A 15,044-nucleotide genomic window follows, 5' to 3' on the forward strand; every position below is an offset into this window, starting at 1 on the left:
TCATCTCAGTCCTAAATGACCAACTCCTTATTCTGAGACTGTGACCCCCTGGTTCTAGACTCCCCAGCAAGGGGAAACATCCTCCCTGCATCTACCCTGTCAAGCCCTGAAAGAATTTTGTATGTTTTAATGAGATCACCTCTCATTCTTCTAAACTCTAGAGAATATAGGCCTAGTCTACTTAATCTCTCCTCATAGGACAATCCCCCCATCCCAGGAATCAGTCTGGTGAACCTTCATTGCACTCCCTCTATGGCAAGTATATCCTTCCTTAGGTAAGGAGACCAAAACTGTACACAGTACTCCAGGTGTGGTCTCACCAGGGCCCTATATAATTGCAGTAAGACGTCTTTACTCATGCACTCAAATCCTCTTGTTATAAAGGCCAACATACCATTTGCTTTCCTAATTACTTGCTGTACCTGCATGTTAACTTTGTGATTCGTGTACAAGGACACCCCGGTCCATCTGAACACCAACATTTCTCAATCTCTCACCATTCCATTTTTTTTACAGAAATACCCAGTCACAAGCTGTACTTCATCCATGAACTGTTACTGCAGGTAAAACAATCTTCCATCCAACTTTCACTATCTGGAACCTACACCTCTAGTTTTATGATATTTTCTGGGGTTTTTTAAGTCTCCCTCGACAGTTAGTATTACTAGTGGTTGGCCGGGAGTAGGGGGGAAACAAAAATGCTGGAAATACTCAGCAGGTCAGGCAGCATCTGTGGAGAGAAAAACAGAATTAACGTTTCAGGTTAATGACCTTTTTGTTAAGACTGCACCAGTCATCCTTCCAGAAGACAGGAGAAATATATATGCAAGATTACAGGAGTCAGTTCACATACCAAGGAGTTTTATTGTTACAACCCTGTGTTATGCTATTGGACAGTAAAGGATTGTAAGGGACATGGGATCTACTTGTGGGAGAAACCGGCGATGTTGAACTTGGGATAATATCTAAGACAGACCTGTAATTTGTTGTATATCTTTTGTCCTTGACTATGTTTTAATATGGAATTTTTAAACTGTAGAACAAGTGACAGCATTTGTTATTTGCAATTGTGGTGATTTTTTAAAAATCTGATTATCATAAGATTGCTATTAGTTTTTGGTAGCACATGGGAAATTTGGATAACTTAATCTGGAGGTGGGAGCCATGAAAGACTTTTACTCCTGGACTCAGATCCTAGCTGACTCTTGGACCATATCCTTAACTTAATATCGCCTCAACTTAAAAAAATGAGGTAAAGTATAATCTGGATATTAAGATTAATTCATATTCCATGGCCCAAATAATTATTCAGGCTAAGAGAATACATGGCACTGCTGGCAAAAGTAAACTAACAGTGATTTATTTTACACAGTGTGAATGAACAGATAACATTAACATTCTATTCCATAACTCTCCTTGCAATATAGAATATAACAAAGCATGCCACACTGTTAGTAGGCTAAATACACTTTTCTAACTAGAAATTCTCAAACTAACAGGCACTAAACTTAAGGGAGTTGCATTCCAGATTTCTCCTGACTGTTACCGTGTCCCACCTAGACAGGAAACCAAAGACTTAAACTCTGACATTCCCCCAGCTCTTTGTCTGGGATTTGGTGAGTTGAGCTGCCAATCATAAGAACATAAGAAATAGGAGCAGGCCATTCGGCCCTTCAAGCCTGCTCCGCCATTCAATGAGATCATGGCTGATCTTCTGCCTCAACTGCATTCACCGGCCCTATCGCCATATCCCTTGATGCCCTTACTAGTCAGAAATCTATCGACTTCTGTTTTGAATACACCCAATGGCTGAGCCGCCACAGCCCTCTGGGGTAGAGAATGCCAAAGATTCACCACCCTCTGTGTGAAGAAATTTCTTCTCATCTCAGTCCTGAATGGCCTACCCTTTATCTTGAGGCTGTGGCCCCTGGTTCTAGACTCCCCAGCCAAGGGAAACATTCTCCCAGCATCCATCCTATCAAGCCCTGTAATAATTTTGTATGCTTCAATGAGATCCCCTCTCATTCTTCTGAATTCAAGAGAATACAGGCCTAACATGGTATTGCTTTCCTAGGCGACAGCTTCCCTGGCAGCAATTCCCCACTAAGCTCACATGAATGAATCCATGCCGACATATTTCCTTTCCAAAATATGTTAATGATCCTCATTGTCTCAAACTGAAGTGGTATGCGAGAAAAAGCATCCTGGACAGGCGCATCGACTGGTGCGAATTTGCATTTGCGGAATGTGTTTCCTGAGGATTTGATTGCTTCTGGGCCAGAATTAACTTAATAGTAACATCTTAATATAAATTACTCCAGATTCTTCAAAAATCCTAAAACATGACACAAAGGAAACATTAAAATTATTAGCAATCCCCAGCATGGTCACTCACTGGGATCCCTAAACTCATGTTATTAAGCACTCAAGAGGTAGCATTTATTATTTTGTGAAACACACAACTTGTGTTTCTAGCCTGTTCATTAGACTTGTTATTGTGCCCACCTCTGCTATTGGTGTGGAAGGAGAAAGGGTGAGCTGGGTTTGAGATGCACAGGAACATACCCCTCCCCCAAAAAGAATTAATGGCAAATGAGGTAGAATACACCAATTTTTTTTAATTTAAAAAAAAATAAATTTAAAGGATTTTTGCATTCCCTCCCCATGGGATGTCCCCATCTAAAATCCCGACTAGGCCTGATGGTATACAGTCTTCTCTCTTTACTTCCTGGTCTGCTAGAACTTTCCCAGTGGTTTTGGCTTCTTCTGCTGTCCCTATTCTCTGTTCGCCAATCTCTTCTTTACATCTCCCTCTATAAATTCACCCTACACGTCTTCCATTAGTGCAGTCTGCACATACTCTCTGCCATGCACTATACACATGATCATCGTGGTGGCAGTTATTGGGGCAGAGAGAAATTCTGCTGGCCCAGGGCTTTATTGGGCAGAATGTCGCACTCTCAGGCATATGCCTGTGCAGGCTTTGAGTACAGTGAAACCTGGACAAACTGATACCCCTAAAAAACAGACACTTGCTGACAATCCCAAATAACTTACACTGTAATAGATACAAACTGCACCTTGAAACCACGGACACGCAAATTACGAACTATGGACAGCCTTCAATGCAGCAAGTATATTTACAACTTAAAACACCAGAGATGTAGGCAAGTGCGAGGCAGTAGCGGATTGAAAAAATCTGGTTTGTGTAATGGAGATCTCTTCACCCGGCAGCACATCGGTAGAGAAACCGTTCTATCTTGTGATTGAATGTTTGCACAGCTCTATCACAGGGATAGAGGGGTTTCTCTGCTGCTATGGATGCTGGATAAAGAGATCTCCATGACACAAAAGCCAGGAACTGCTGGTCGAACGGGGGGAGGGGGGGGTCGGACGCACTGAAATCGCACTGGGGCGGGGTTGTACTGAAATCACTGAGGGCTCAAGAGTTGGGGGTAGAGTGAGACTGAGGAGTGGGGACTCGGGAAGAGGTGGAGATTGGCGGCTCAGGGCGAGAGAGGCAGAGAGTGGCGGCTCAGGGCGAGAGAGGCAGAGAGTGGTTTCCCCTCCCCCTCCTGTTGCGTCCATGTATAAGACACAGACTGCGGAGAACGGTACAACAGGTGTTTACTCAACGTGGCTCACACTGCAACTGATCTGCACAGATTACTACTCAGTGCTATACACAGGTGTGGTCACTGCCGGTACTGCAGTATACATGAGCCGTAAAACATAGTTTCCCCCTTAAAAGGTATATACATTACAATTCCTCCCCTTTTAGATTAACAGTACCATAACACTCATTTAACAATTAAATATCAAACTAATTACAATTAACACTTTTAACATGCAACATTAGCTGAAAATAGTCTATTTATATATTCAGTCTTTGGGGAGGCTTCCTGATCCTTTCTGGATAGCGCCTTTCCCGAGTGTCTTGCTCTTGGTGCGGAGGCGGTTCTGGCCCCCTGTCGTCGGTTGGTTCATCAGCTTCCGATGCTATTGTTTCTGGGGTAGATGCGACCTGTACGGTCGGGTTCATCACCAGGTACGTATGGGCAAGGCATGGGGTTGACTTGTTCCTGTGACTCTAGGATCTGGTCAGCATGGCGTCTCACGATGCTCTCCCCAACGTCCACTGTGTACATTAGTGGGCCCTGCCGTGTGCATATCGTTCCTGGCTGCCATTTTTCTGTTCGGTAGTCGCGGGCCAAGACTGGTTGCCCTACATTGAAGCTCCTTGTTGGCTTCTCATGGATGTGCTGAAATTGCTTACTCTCAACATCTCTTCGTACGTTTGGTCTGAGCAAATCCAGGCGAGATCTTAACCTTCGGTTAAAGAACATCATGGCTGGGGCCTGGTTGGTGACTGCATGTGTCGCATTCCGGTAGGCGAACAGGAAATTGTCCACCTTGTGCTGCAGCGGAATGTTGTCATTGTACATGGCCTTTATTGCCTTCTTAAAGGTTTGTACGAACCTCTCAGCCAATCCATTTGTGGCTGGATGATACGGGGCGGATGTGTAATGCCTTACCCCATTCTTTTTCAAGAACCTCCGGAACTCTTCGGACACAAACTGTGGTCCGTTGTCAGAACAAATCTGTTCTGGCAAGCCATTCCTGGCAAAAATGGTCGGTAGGACTGCAATAGTTTTCTCCGTGGTGGTGGAGGACATTTTGATGACCTCAGGCCATTTCGAGTGCGCATCCACGGCTATTAAAAACATTGAGTCCATGAATGGACCAGCAAAATCAATATGCACCCATTGCCATGGAGATGAGGGCCACTCCCATGGGTGTAAAGGGGCCTGTGGTGGTGCATTTTGGACTTTCTGGCATCCTGAGCAGCTCTTGGTCAGGTCCTCGATTTGTTTATCGATTCCCGAACACCACACAAGCCCTGGCTAGGCTTTTCATTTTTACCCCTCCCAGATGACCCTCATGAAGCTCATTGAGCACTATCCCTTAACTTGGGTGGAATTACCACTCGGGATCCACACATCAAGGTCCCCCGGCACACTGACAGCTGTTCTCTCCTTGTCGAGAATGCCGGCAACAGTGAGTCGCCATGTGCTGGCCATCCCTTCACCGTCAAATCATATACCCGAGACAGTGTCGGGTCATTTCGGGTTTCCTTTTCGATACAAGCATTAGTTACCGGTAGGTATTCAACTATAGTCGAATGGAATATTTCGACAGGATCCACTGCTGGTGCTTCCTCCGCAGTAGGCAGTGGCAGGCGTGATAGCCCATCAGCATTTCCATGCTGTTTCGTGCCCTTATATTCAATCTCATAGTGGTGCGCCCCTAGAAAAAGTGACCATCTTTGTAGTTGTTGCGCGGTCATCACCGGAACGCCCTTCTTCGGATTAAAAATGGAGACAAGAGGCTGGTATCAGTCAGCAAGGTGAATTTCTGCCCGTGCAGATAGTGATTGAACTTTTTCACTCCCCACACTAGGCTGAGGGCCTCCGTCAATCTGGGCGTAGTTACGCTCAGCTGAGGTTAGTGATTGTGACGCAAAGGCTATTGGCCTCTCTGAGCCGTCCGAGAATTTGTGCGACAGCACCGCTCCAATGCCGTAGGGTGACGCATCACATGCCAACCGAATTGGTAATGCCGGGTTGTAATGGGCCAATACCTCTTTCGATGTGATTAGTGTTTTGCTCTTCTGGAAAGCTCGTCTACATTCGTCACTCCACTTCCATGGCACCCCAGTTTGCAGTAGGGTGTTCAGTGGGTGTAGTATTGTGGACAAATTTGGCAAGAACTTATGGTAGTAGTTTACCAGCCCGAGGAACGACCTCAGTTGTGACACATTTTCCGGTGCTGGAGCCTTGACTACTGCCTCAATCTTCTCTGGGGACTTATGTAACCCCTCTTTATCGATAACGTGGCCACAATACGAGATCTGTTTTCTAAAAAACTCGCATTTGGGGCGGTTAGCTCGGAGCCCATATTCCTGCAATCTAGTGAGCACCTGCTCCAGGTTGGCAAGGTGATCACTGTCATTTTCGCCCATGACCAGGATGTCGTCCAAATAACACTGGGTCCCTGGGATCCCTTGCAGGACTTGTTCCATTGCCCTCTGCCAAATAACCGGAGCTGATGCTACCCCGAATACCAGCCGGTTGTATTGGTAGAGACCTTTATGGGTGTTGATTGTAAGGTATTTTTTTGATGCTTCTTCTACCTCCATTTGCAGATACGCCTGGGCCAGATCAATCTTAGTGAAGCGTTTCCCTCCAGATAGCGAGGCGAAAATATCTTCAATCCGCGGAAGTGGATATTGTACGGTGTGAAGGACCGGGTTCACTGTTACCTTAAAGTCCCCACAGATGCAAACCTTCCTTGGTTCCCCAGGCGTGCTGCTCAACGACTTTTTCATCACAGGGACGATGGGTGTAGCCCACTCGCTCCAGTCTACCTTGGACAGTACACCTGAACGTTCCAGACTCTCCAGCTCTGCTTCGACGGCTGGGCGGATCGCATAAGATACCGGTCTGGCCTTAAAAAATTTGGGGCTTGCGTTTTCTTCAATTTTAATCGTCGCCGTCATGCCTTTTAGTGTTCCAAGTCCTTGCTGGAACACTTCTTTCACGTCAGTTAGGATCTTTGACAGTCACCCAGGTGTGACGTCGTCATCCTTTTTGTCAGCCACAGTCAGTGCCTGTATGGAATGCCAATCCAGTTGTATTTTCCAGATCCATTCACGTCCCAGTAATGGTGGTCCTCCATCTTGCAATACATACAGGTCTAGTTTTGATGTTTCCTTACCGTTATATATAACGGTCACCCTTATTTTTCCTTTGGGGTAGACTTTTTGCCCCGTGTACGTCTTCAAAATAATTTTTGTGTCTCTCAAGGGTATGTGTGAGAATAGCCGCTCGTAGTCCCATCAGTTTATGACTGTTAGGACTGATCCTGTGTCCAATTCCATCTTTACCTGGACTCCTGCTATCTTGAGAGTGACCCAAATGGTTCGGTGATCCTCCGTTGTGATCACATTATGTAGTTTCAGACAACTCAGTTCCCTGCTTTCGGAGTCGTTATCACTCTTTTGTTCGTCTGAACTATTCTCCGTCATCTTATGTACCTTCTTGCACTTTTCTTTGGTAGCTTTCTTATTGCTGGTTTTCTTTCCCGACCTGCAGACTCGTGCTATGTGTCCTACTTTTCCACACTGTCTGCACACTTTGTCTTTGAACCAGCAATCATTCTGGTCGTGTGTTGTTCTGCCGCAGCGATAGCACTTCTCTGTTCCATATGACATTTCGTTTGTGCCATATTCTTGCGGTCTCTGTTGTATCTCTGCAGCGCCCCGTGCTGCTGCTTCATATGATACCGCAATGCTGAAAGCCTTTTCCAGCGTAAGGTCCTTTTCAGATAAAAGCCGTTTCTGGGTTCCTTCACTTTGAAGCCCACACACAAACTTGTCCCTTAAGGTATCTGCCAGTCCCGCTCCAAACTGGCAGTGTTTCGATAGTTTGCGCAGTTCTGTTAAATAATCAGCATTGCTTTCATCCTTATGCTGGTTCCGTTTGTGAAACGTGAATCTTTCTGCTATCAGCAGCGGTGTGGGGTTTAAATGTTCCTTTAGTTTCGTTACTATGTCTTCAAAACTCTTTTCCATTGGCTTCGTTGGGGTTACTAGATTTCGTAATAAACCATACGTCTTTGCACCCATTAAATTTAACAATACCGACGCTTTCTTGTTATCTGACACCTCATTTGCCTTGCAGTACACCTCTATTCATTCGACATATGTAGTCCAATCTTCGACTTCATTGTCAAATGCGGTGATACTGCCACTCCTCGGCATTTTGGGTGTGGTTTAAAATGGCATCTCCCAATGGCTTAAAATGGCGTTTCCCGCGCTTTCCTTCCTCCCCCGCTGCTGCCAACGCCGCTCCCGGCGGTTCTCGTGGCAATGGCGGCGCCTCGCGGGTTTCTGCGCGTCTCTCTCTCTCCGACGCTGCTCGGCCCCTGCACACCGGTCTCTCTCCCTCCCTCTCCCCCCACCCCCGACGCTGCTCGGCCCTTTGCTGTGCCGCTCGGTCGGGCTCTAGCCCGCCGCTGTCCGGGAAGGGTCTGCGTACTACCTGTTGCCAGCCCGTTTCGCTGGACCACCTCGACTGAAAAGCCAAGCCTGGCTCTCGACAGCTTCCCCCGCAATTCTCGAGTCTCTGCTGGATGACTGGGCGGTTGCCCGTGGTCGACGCCCTAGTCTCTGGCCTTGACCTCCAATCCACTGATCTCCAGGAACGAATCCCCGGGAGGTGATGCAGAGTTGCAGGTAGGTTCGAATCTGCCTCGTCGCCAATGTTGCGTCCGTGTATAATAAGACACAGACTGCGGAGAACGGTACAACAGGTGTTTACTCAACGTGGCTCACACTGCAACTGATCTGTACAGATTACTACTCAGTGCTATATACAGGTGTGGTCACTGCCGGTACTGCAGTATACATGAGCTGTAAAACATAATTCCCCCTTAAAGGTATATATATTACACCCCCACCCCCCTTGGTATCCTCTCTTTGCCTGCTCTCGGGAAGCCTCCCAGTTCTTGGAACTTCTCTCAACAGCTGCAAGTGCAAAACCACAAATAAAGATTTTCAACTACAGGGGACTCAACCTTTATAAGGTAAATCCAATAACATCTGTAGAAGTCACCTGATCTGGCATCACGTGGTCAGAACATCATGTGATCAAACCTCCAGGAATGCCTCCAACTAGAGTTGCCAACCCTACTCCACCAGTACATCAGGTGAGCTGCTAACAGCCCGCTACCCACCCCCAGCATTTCAAACATTAGCAGCTGCAGCACACGGAGAAAGGGGGTCCCGCCCCCACCCCCTCCCCAAATATAGCTGGGATCCAGGCACTCCAGTCCTATCGCAGCCACCTTGCATTGTGCAGGCTGCCAACGTAGCAGATCCCAGGATAAGGACTTCTCTCTCTCAATGGAAAAGGACTAGGAAAGAACTAAGAAAATGAACTGAAATCACATCCCACTGGCAGGGCTCCAGAAATAGGCACAATCCCAGGGGAGGGCGAAAAAAAAGGAACGCTGCAGGGGATAGAGGCAATCCCGTAATATTCGGCTCATCCAGTTTACTGTACATACAATGACCATTTTGAAAATAAGGACACCAGCAAATAAAGGACAACTGATGCAAGTGCCTTAAGTGTCCCGAATTTACAGGTTTCACCGCAGTTCCTCAGGATTGGGGATTTCCTCTGGAAACGGAGTCCAAATTCCCAATCTGCTATTAAAGTGCAATTTTAAACTTATATTTTTCTATTTTTGTAAAATCAAAAAGGGAATGAAATTTATAATAAAAATACGTACCCCAATGTGACCAGATCTGTATCTTCTGGGATGATATCTGTATCGGTTGCCTCTTCTGAGCAGTTCAATGTATCAACACTGTACAAACAAAGAAGAAATATTTCCACTAGGTACCATGTGAAAATGTGATGCAGAGAACCTGTGGTTCACAAAGACAAATAGTACTGCAAACTTCATCGGAATTATATCGTCTTAGTCTAGCAAGCTGGTGTGAACTTCAGCCCGAGTAGAGGGAAGGAAGGATGGATCCTGAATTTATACGAGCAGACAGCACATTCACAGCATTTCAGAGCTGTGTATATAGGTGGGAAACTAAATCCTTCCTGTCACCTTTACTTTTTAGTAAATTTAAACTCCCAAACCACCAAACTATTACAATAACTTCTGCTGCCTGTACATAGATGGATATTGCCACACTTCCAAGTTAGATCCAACTTTTTTCAGAAACACAAGGGGCCTTTATTTTGTCTTCTGTGCCTATGAATTTCTCCAATCATCAAACATCCCTCACTCTATAAAACTGCTGAGCCCGAATGACTTGGTTAAAATATATATTTTGGGTTAAAGATAGTAGGATGTCTACCAGAGCAGTTACATGGCCTTCTCGAAGAAGCTTTTAACTTAAGTTCAAAATTGATCACTATGAATTCATCATTATAAATCAAAATATTTCACAGTATTGGGAGATGTAGTAGTTCATCTCTGCAGCCACTCCTTAATTTAACCATTATTGCAGTTGCCAATCTTCTTATACTTTTTTAGTCGGATTATAAAAGCAATTTTCATCCAACCATGAGCTCAACTCCCAGTAACCTGTTGCTTGATGCCAAATTAAGACAAGCATAAGACTCCGAAAATCCTATTTATTAGAGCCAAATATGCATGGAAAAAAATCAGTAACTGAGGGTAAACAATGAAAGTTACTTTCTCTGCCCATGCCCAGGTAACATTAGGCTAGTTCCACTCGTGCCAGAAGCCCATCTTTACCACAGCAACGTGCCCAATCTTCGAGAGAGAGCCTGGCAGATTGCCTTGGTGTCATCGTCAAGTCTGATTCACTATACTTGGCCAAAGTCAACACAAAGGCAGCCTCCAGCAGATGCCACTGGACATGAATTAGGAACAGGCACCTTGTCTGGTTTAACCCTTGCCTAACCTAACTGCAACTACCCCTGGTTTGTGTGCGTTAAGAGTCCAAAAATAAAGCATCCCTGCTGACCTTGGAGAATGTGCTTTAACTTTTACAGTAAAGTCACCCAAAATATCAACAAGCAATGAAGCCTTGGAAAGGAAAGCAAATCATTTCAGTCTAAAATCATTGGCATGAGGTAAAAATTGAGCAATTGTACTCAAGAATCATGCATCAAAATAGGAAATTAAACCATTGGTCACCCCTAATGAATGACAGCGGACAGGTTAAGCAGGATCCCAGTTTTTGTAAAATCAGTATGTTATAACTATATAGATAAGGAAGCATTTCCATTTCCTCTGCTAGTGTTCGGCAGGGTAACTCCCTTTAGACAGTTCATATAAAATCGTTGGTTAAGCCTCAACCTGGAATATTGTGTCCAGTTCTGGGCACCACACTTTAGGAAGGATGTAAAGGCCTTGGAGAGGGTGCAGAGGAGATTTACCAGAATGGTACCAGGGATGAGGGACTTGAGTTATGTGAAGAGACTCTTTCGAGCAGAGATGGCTAAGGGAAGATTTAATAGAGGTGAAAAAAATTATGAAGGGTTTTGACAGAGGAAATATGTAGGATTCTATATTTGCCATTCTTCAGAATGTGCAATGGATGGCAACATCACACTTGCACCAAACCATCTTGAGTAGCCTGGGTAAACCCTCCTCACAAAGTGCAGTGGCTGCTCGTTGCAAAAATTTGAAAGGATCCTCCTAACGACATCTATGTTGAGCTTGTGCAACTGGCTCCCAATGAGGTTTTATGTAGCTGACAGCATCTGAAAGGTCAGATTTTTTTTTTTTTTTTTTTTTTTTTAAAAAGACAAGCAGGCCAGCACACCGGTTTTTAAACAGAGCTTGCCTATCTGCTGCTAGTCTTCCTGGGCCAAAAAACACACTGTTCCAGTAGTAGCCACGTGCTTACTGGCAGCAACGTCATCATGTACGTACACAGTGACTCTTTAACTTTGGCATTATTACGCTGGCTAAATCCACAGGTGCAACCGCTTTATAAGATTGAGCTGCACCGTACATAAGTAATGTAAGAAGTCACACGACACCAGGTTATAGTCCAACAGTTTTATTTGAAATCACAAGCTTTCGGAGCGCTGCTCCTTCGTCAGGTGAACTGGAGAGATGCATAAAGACACAGCTTATATAGTCAGAGAATAATGCAAGATGATTACAGGTAATCTTTCTAACTGCCATTTATCACACCTCGGCAGAGAGATAATCACAGCAATCAAAGGTGTGAATGGTGTCCAAACAGGTCAGTCAGGAAAACATTACATCAAAGAACAATGAGGTGGGGTCAAATGTTGCAGATGCTGGGGTCTGTATGAAAAAAAAAACATTTTTTTTTGCTGGAAATCACAGCAGGTCCGGCCGCATCTGTGTGGAGAGAACAAGCCAACGACGACTCGAGTCTGGATGACCCTACATCAGGTGGGGTTACATGTAGTGTGACATGAACCCAAGATCCCGGTTGAGGCCGTCCTCATGAGTGCGGAACTTGGCTATCATTTTCTGCTCTACGATTTTGCGTTGTCGTGTGTCTCGAAGGCCACCTTACAGAATGCTTACCTGAAGATTGGAGGCTGAATGTCCTTGACTGCTGAAGTGTTCCCCGACTGGGAGGGAACACTCCTGCCTGGCGATTGTTGCGCGGTGTCCGTTCATCCGTTGTCGCAGTGTCTGCATGGTCTCGCCGATGTACCATGCTCCGGGGCATCCTTTCCTGCAACGTATGAGGTAGACAACGTTGGCCGAGTCACATGAGTATGTACCATGTACCTGGTGGGTGGTGTCCTCACGTGTGATGATGGTATGTCTTGCAGAGGTTGCCGTGGCAGGGTACCCTTCGTCGTCCAGTACTTCCCCGGAGCGGAGAAACTACGCCATGTTCTTCGCAGCCTTCAACATGTCATCGATGACAACGAACACCACGCTAAGGCCATCCCCACGCCTCCACTACTCGCCTTCAAACAGCCGCCTAACCTCAAACAGACCATCGTTCGCAGCAAATTACCCAGCTTTCAGGAGAACAGCAACCACGACACCACACAACCCTGCCACGGCAACCTCTGCAAGACATGCCAGATCATCAACACAGATACCATCATCACACGTGAGGACACCACCCACCAGGTACATGGTACATACTCATGTGACTCGGCCAACGTTGTCTACCTCATACGTTGCAGGAAAGGATGCCCCGGAGCATGGTACATCGGCGAGATATTGCAGACACTGCGACAACAGATGAACAGACACCGCGCAACAATCGCCAGGCAGGAGTGTTCCCTCCCAGTCGGGGAACACTTCAGCAGTCAAGGACATTCAGCCTCCGATTTTCGGGTAAGCATTCTCCAAGGCGGCCTTCGAGACACACAATGCAAAATCGTAGAGCAGAAACTGATAGCCAAGTTCCGCACTCATGAGGACGGCCTCAACCGGGATCTTGGGTTCATGTCACGCTACATGTAACCCCACCTGACGTAGGGTCATCCAGACTCAAGTCGTCGTTGGCTTGTTCTCTCTACACAGATGCGGCTGGACCTGCTGTGATTTCCAGCAAAAAATATGTTTTTTTGTCTGTTTTTTGCTTTTCATACAGACCCCAGCATCTGCAACATTTGACCCTTTGTGACCCCACCTCATTGTTCTTTGATGTAATGTTTTCCTGACTGACCTGTTTGGACACCATTCACACCTTTGATTGCTGTGATTATCTCTCTGCCGAGGTGTGATAAATGGCAGTTAGAAAGATTACCTGTAATCATCTGGCATTATTCTCTGACTATATAAGCTGTGTCTTTATGCATCTCTCCAGTTTACCTGACGAAGGAGCAGCGCTCCGAAAGCTTGTGATTTCAAATAAAACTGTTGGACTATAACCTGGTGTCGTGTGACTTCTTACATTTGTCCACCCCAGTCCAACACCGGCATCTCCACACCAAGTACAGAAGTAAAATGCAGGTCAGAAGTGCCCTTCAGCCACTCCCTTCAAAACCACTGTTGCGATGTAGAAGCAGCTTCTAATTATACTCAAACAAAATGGAGAGGGACCCTCACCCCCCCCACCACAACCACCGCCTTAACCACCCCACCATCATTAGCACTGCCGCCACCTAGCCACCCCATCCCAACAGCCTAGCCCGCCTCATCACCACACACCCACCACTGCCGTGGCCTCCGCACCTGCCGCCTTGCCCCCCCCCGCACCCGCCGCCTTGCCCCCCCCCGCACCCGCCGCCTTGCCCCCCCCCCGCACCCGCCGCCTTGCCCTCCCCGCACCCGCCGACATGCGCCCCCAGCCATGTCCCCCCCGCCATGTCCCCCCACACCCACACCATGCCCCCCGCACCCGCCGCCATGTCCCCCCCCGCACCCGCCACATCCCCCCCCGCACCCGCCGCCATGCCCCCCTTCCGCCCCCATGTTCCCCCCCCGCACCCACCCCCGCACCCGCCGCCATGTCCCCCCAGCGCCATGTCCCCCCCGCCACCAACACCACCACCACGACCCCCACCCACAATCGCTGGCTCACCCGCACACCATCTGCAGCTCATCCACCATATCTAAGGGGAGGCCCAGCTGGGTTGCCAGCTGCTGCCCCACCTCCTCCACTTCTTCCTCCTCTTCCTCCTCCTCCAAGCCCAGGTCCGCCTTCTGCAGCTTCTCCCGCCACAGGCTGCCGAAGGAACCGACGTGGAAAACTTTCGTACACACGTCCGTTAGCTCGTAGTCAGGAACGCGGCCGGAGCTCGAAGCCGCTGCGGCACTCGGCCCCGCCGCCATCTTGTCCCTTTGGTCCAAACAGGGCCCGGGAGCGCGGAGCACTGTGGGAGTTGGCGTTCCGAATCCCGGAAATGTCGTCACCGGAGCGGAGCTAGACTACAGGTCCCAGAGTGCAGTGCGGTGACTGATGACTGTCATTGTTCAGAGTTTGCAACTGCCCCTGGGCATCCACCTTATAAACTGAAAAATCAAATTAAATAATAACTATAAACAGGAAATGCTGCAATTACTCAGCAGCAGGACAGGCAGCATCTGTGGAGAGAGAAACAGAGTTAACGTTTCTGATCGATGACCTTTCGTCAACTGGAAAAAGTTGGAGATGTAACAGATTTTTAAGCAAGTGCAGTGGCAGGGAAAGGGAGGAGGGGAGGAAAGAACAAAAGGGAAGGTCTGTGATCGGATGGAAGGCAGCAGAAATTAAATGACTAAAGGTATGATAGTACAAAGCAAAAGGAGATGGTCATGGGACAAGTAATGGTGGCAAGGGAACGGAATTGGTGGCGGGGACCAAAGAAAATGGTTTTGGTTTTCCCAATATTTAGTTGGAGGAAATTTCTGCTCATCCAGTACTGGATACCCGACAAGCAGTCTGACAAATCAAAGACGTGTAAGGGTTGAGAGCGGTGGTGGTGAGATAGAGCTGGGTGTCGTCAGTGTACATGTGGAAACTGACGTGAAATAGGAGAAGGCCAAGGATAGATCCTTGG

At 47.2% G+C, this 15,044-nt stretch overlaps 1 protein-coding gene across 2 annotated transcripts in view; it reads right to left on the reverse strand.

The window, feature by feature from the left end:
• snapc3 (small nuclear RNA activating complex, polypeptide 3) overlaps positions 1 to 14,459 on the reverse strand; it is a 49,446-nt gene extending 34,987 nt beyond the window's left edge. Inside the window, exons 1-2 of one of the 2 annotated variants that reach the window (XM_085982640.1) lie at positions 14,087 to 14,459; positions 9,355 to 9,432 (exon numbers count right to left, since the gene is read on the reverse strand). In XM_085982640.1, coding sequence (XP_085838766.1) covers positions 9,355 to 9,432; positions 14,087 to 14,337 — 329 coding nt within the window. In that variant the 5' untranslated portion in view covers positions 14,338 to 14,459. The remainder of the gene's footprint in view (positions 1 to 9,354; positions 9,433 to 14,086) is intronic. The other variant, XM_085982632.1, reaches the window with a different exon arrangement.
• Between the last annotated feature and the right edge of the window lie 585 nt (positions 14,460 to 15,044).

The sequence above is a fragment of the Somniosus microcephalus genome, chromosome 1, assembly GCF_052327205.1.
Source record: "Somniosus microcephalus isolate GS21.2 chromosome 1, FLI_Smic_1.0, whole genome shotgun sequence".
Lineage (NCBI taxonomy): Eukaryota > Metazoa > Chordata > Chondrichthyes > Squaliformes > Somniosidae > Somniosus > Somniosus microcephalus.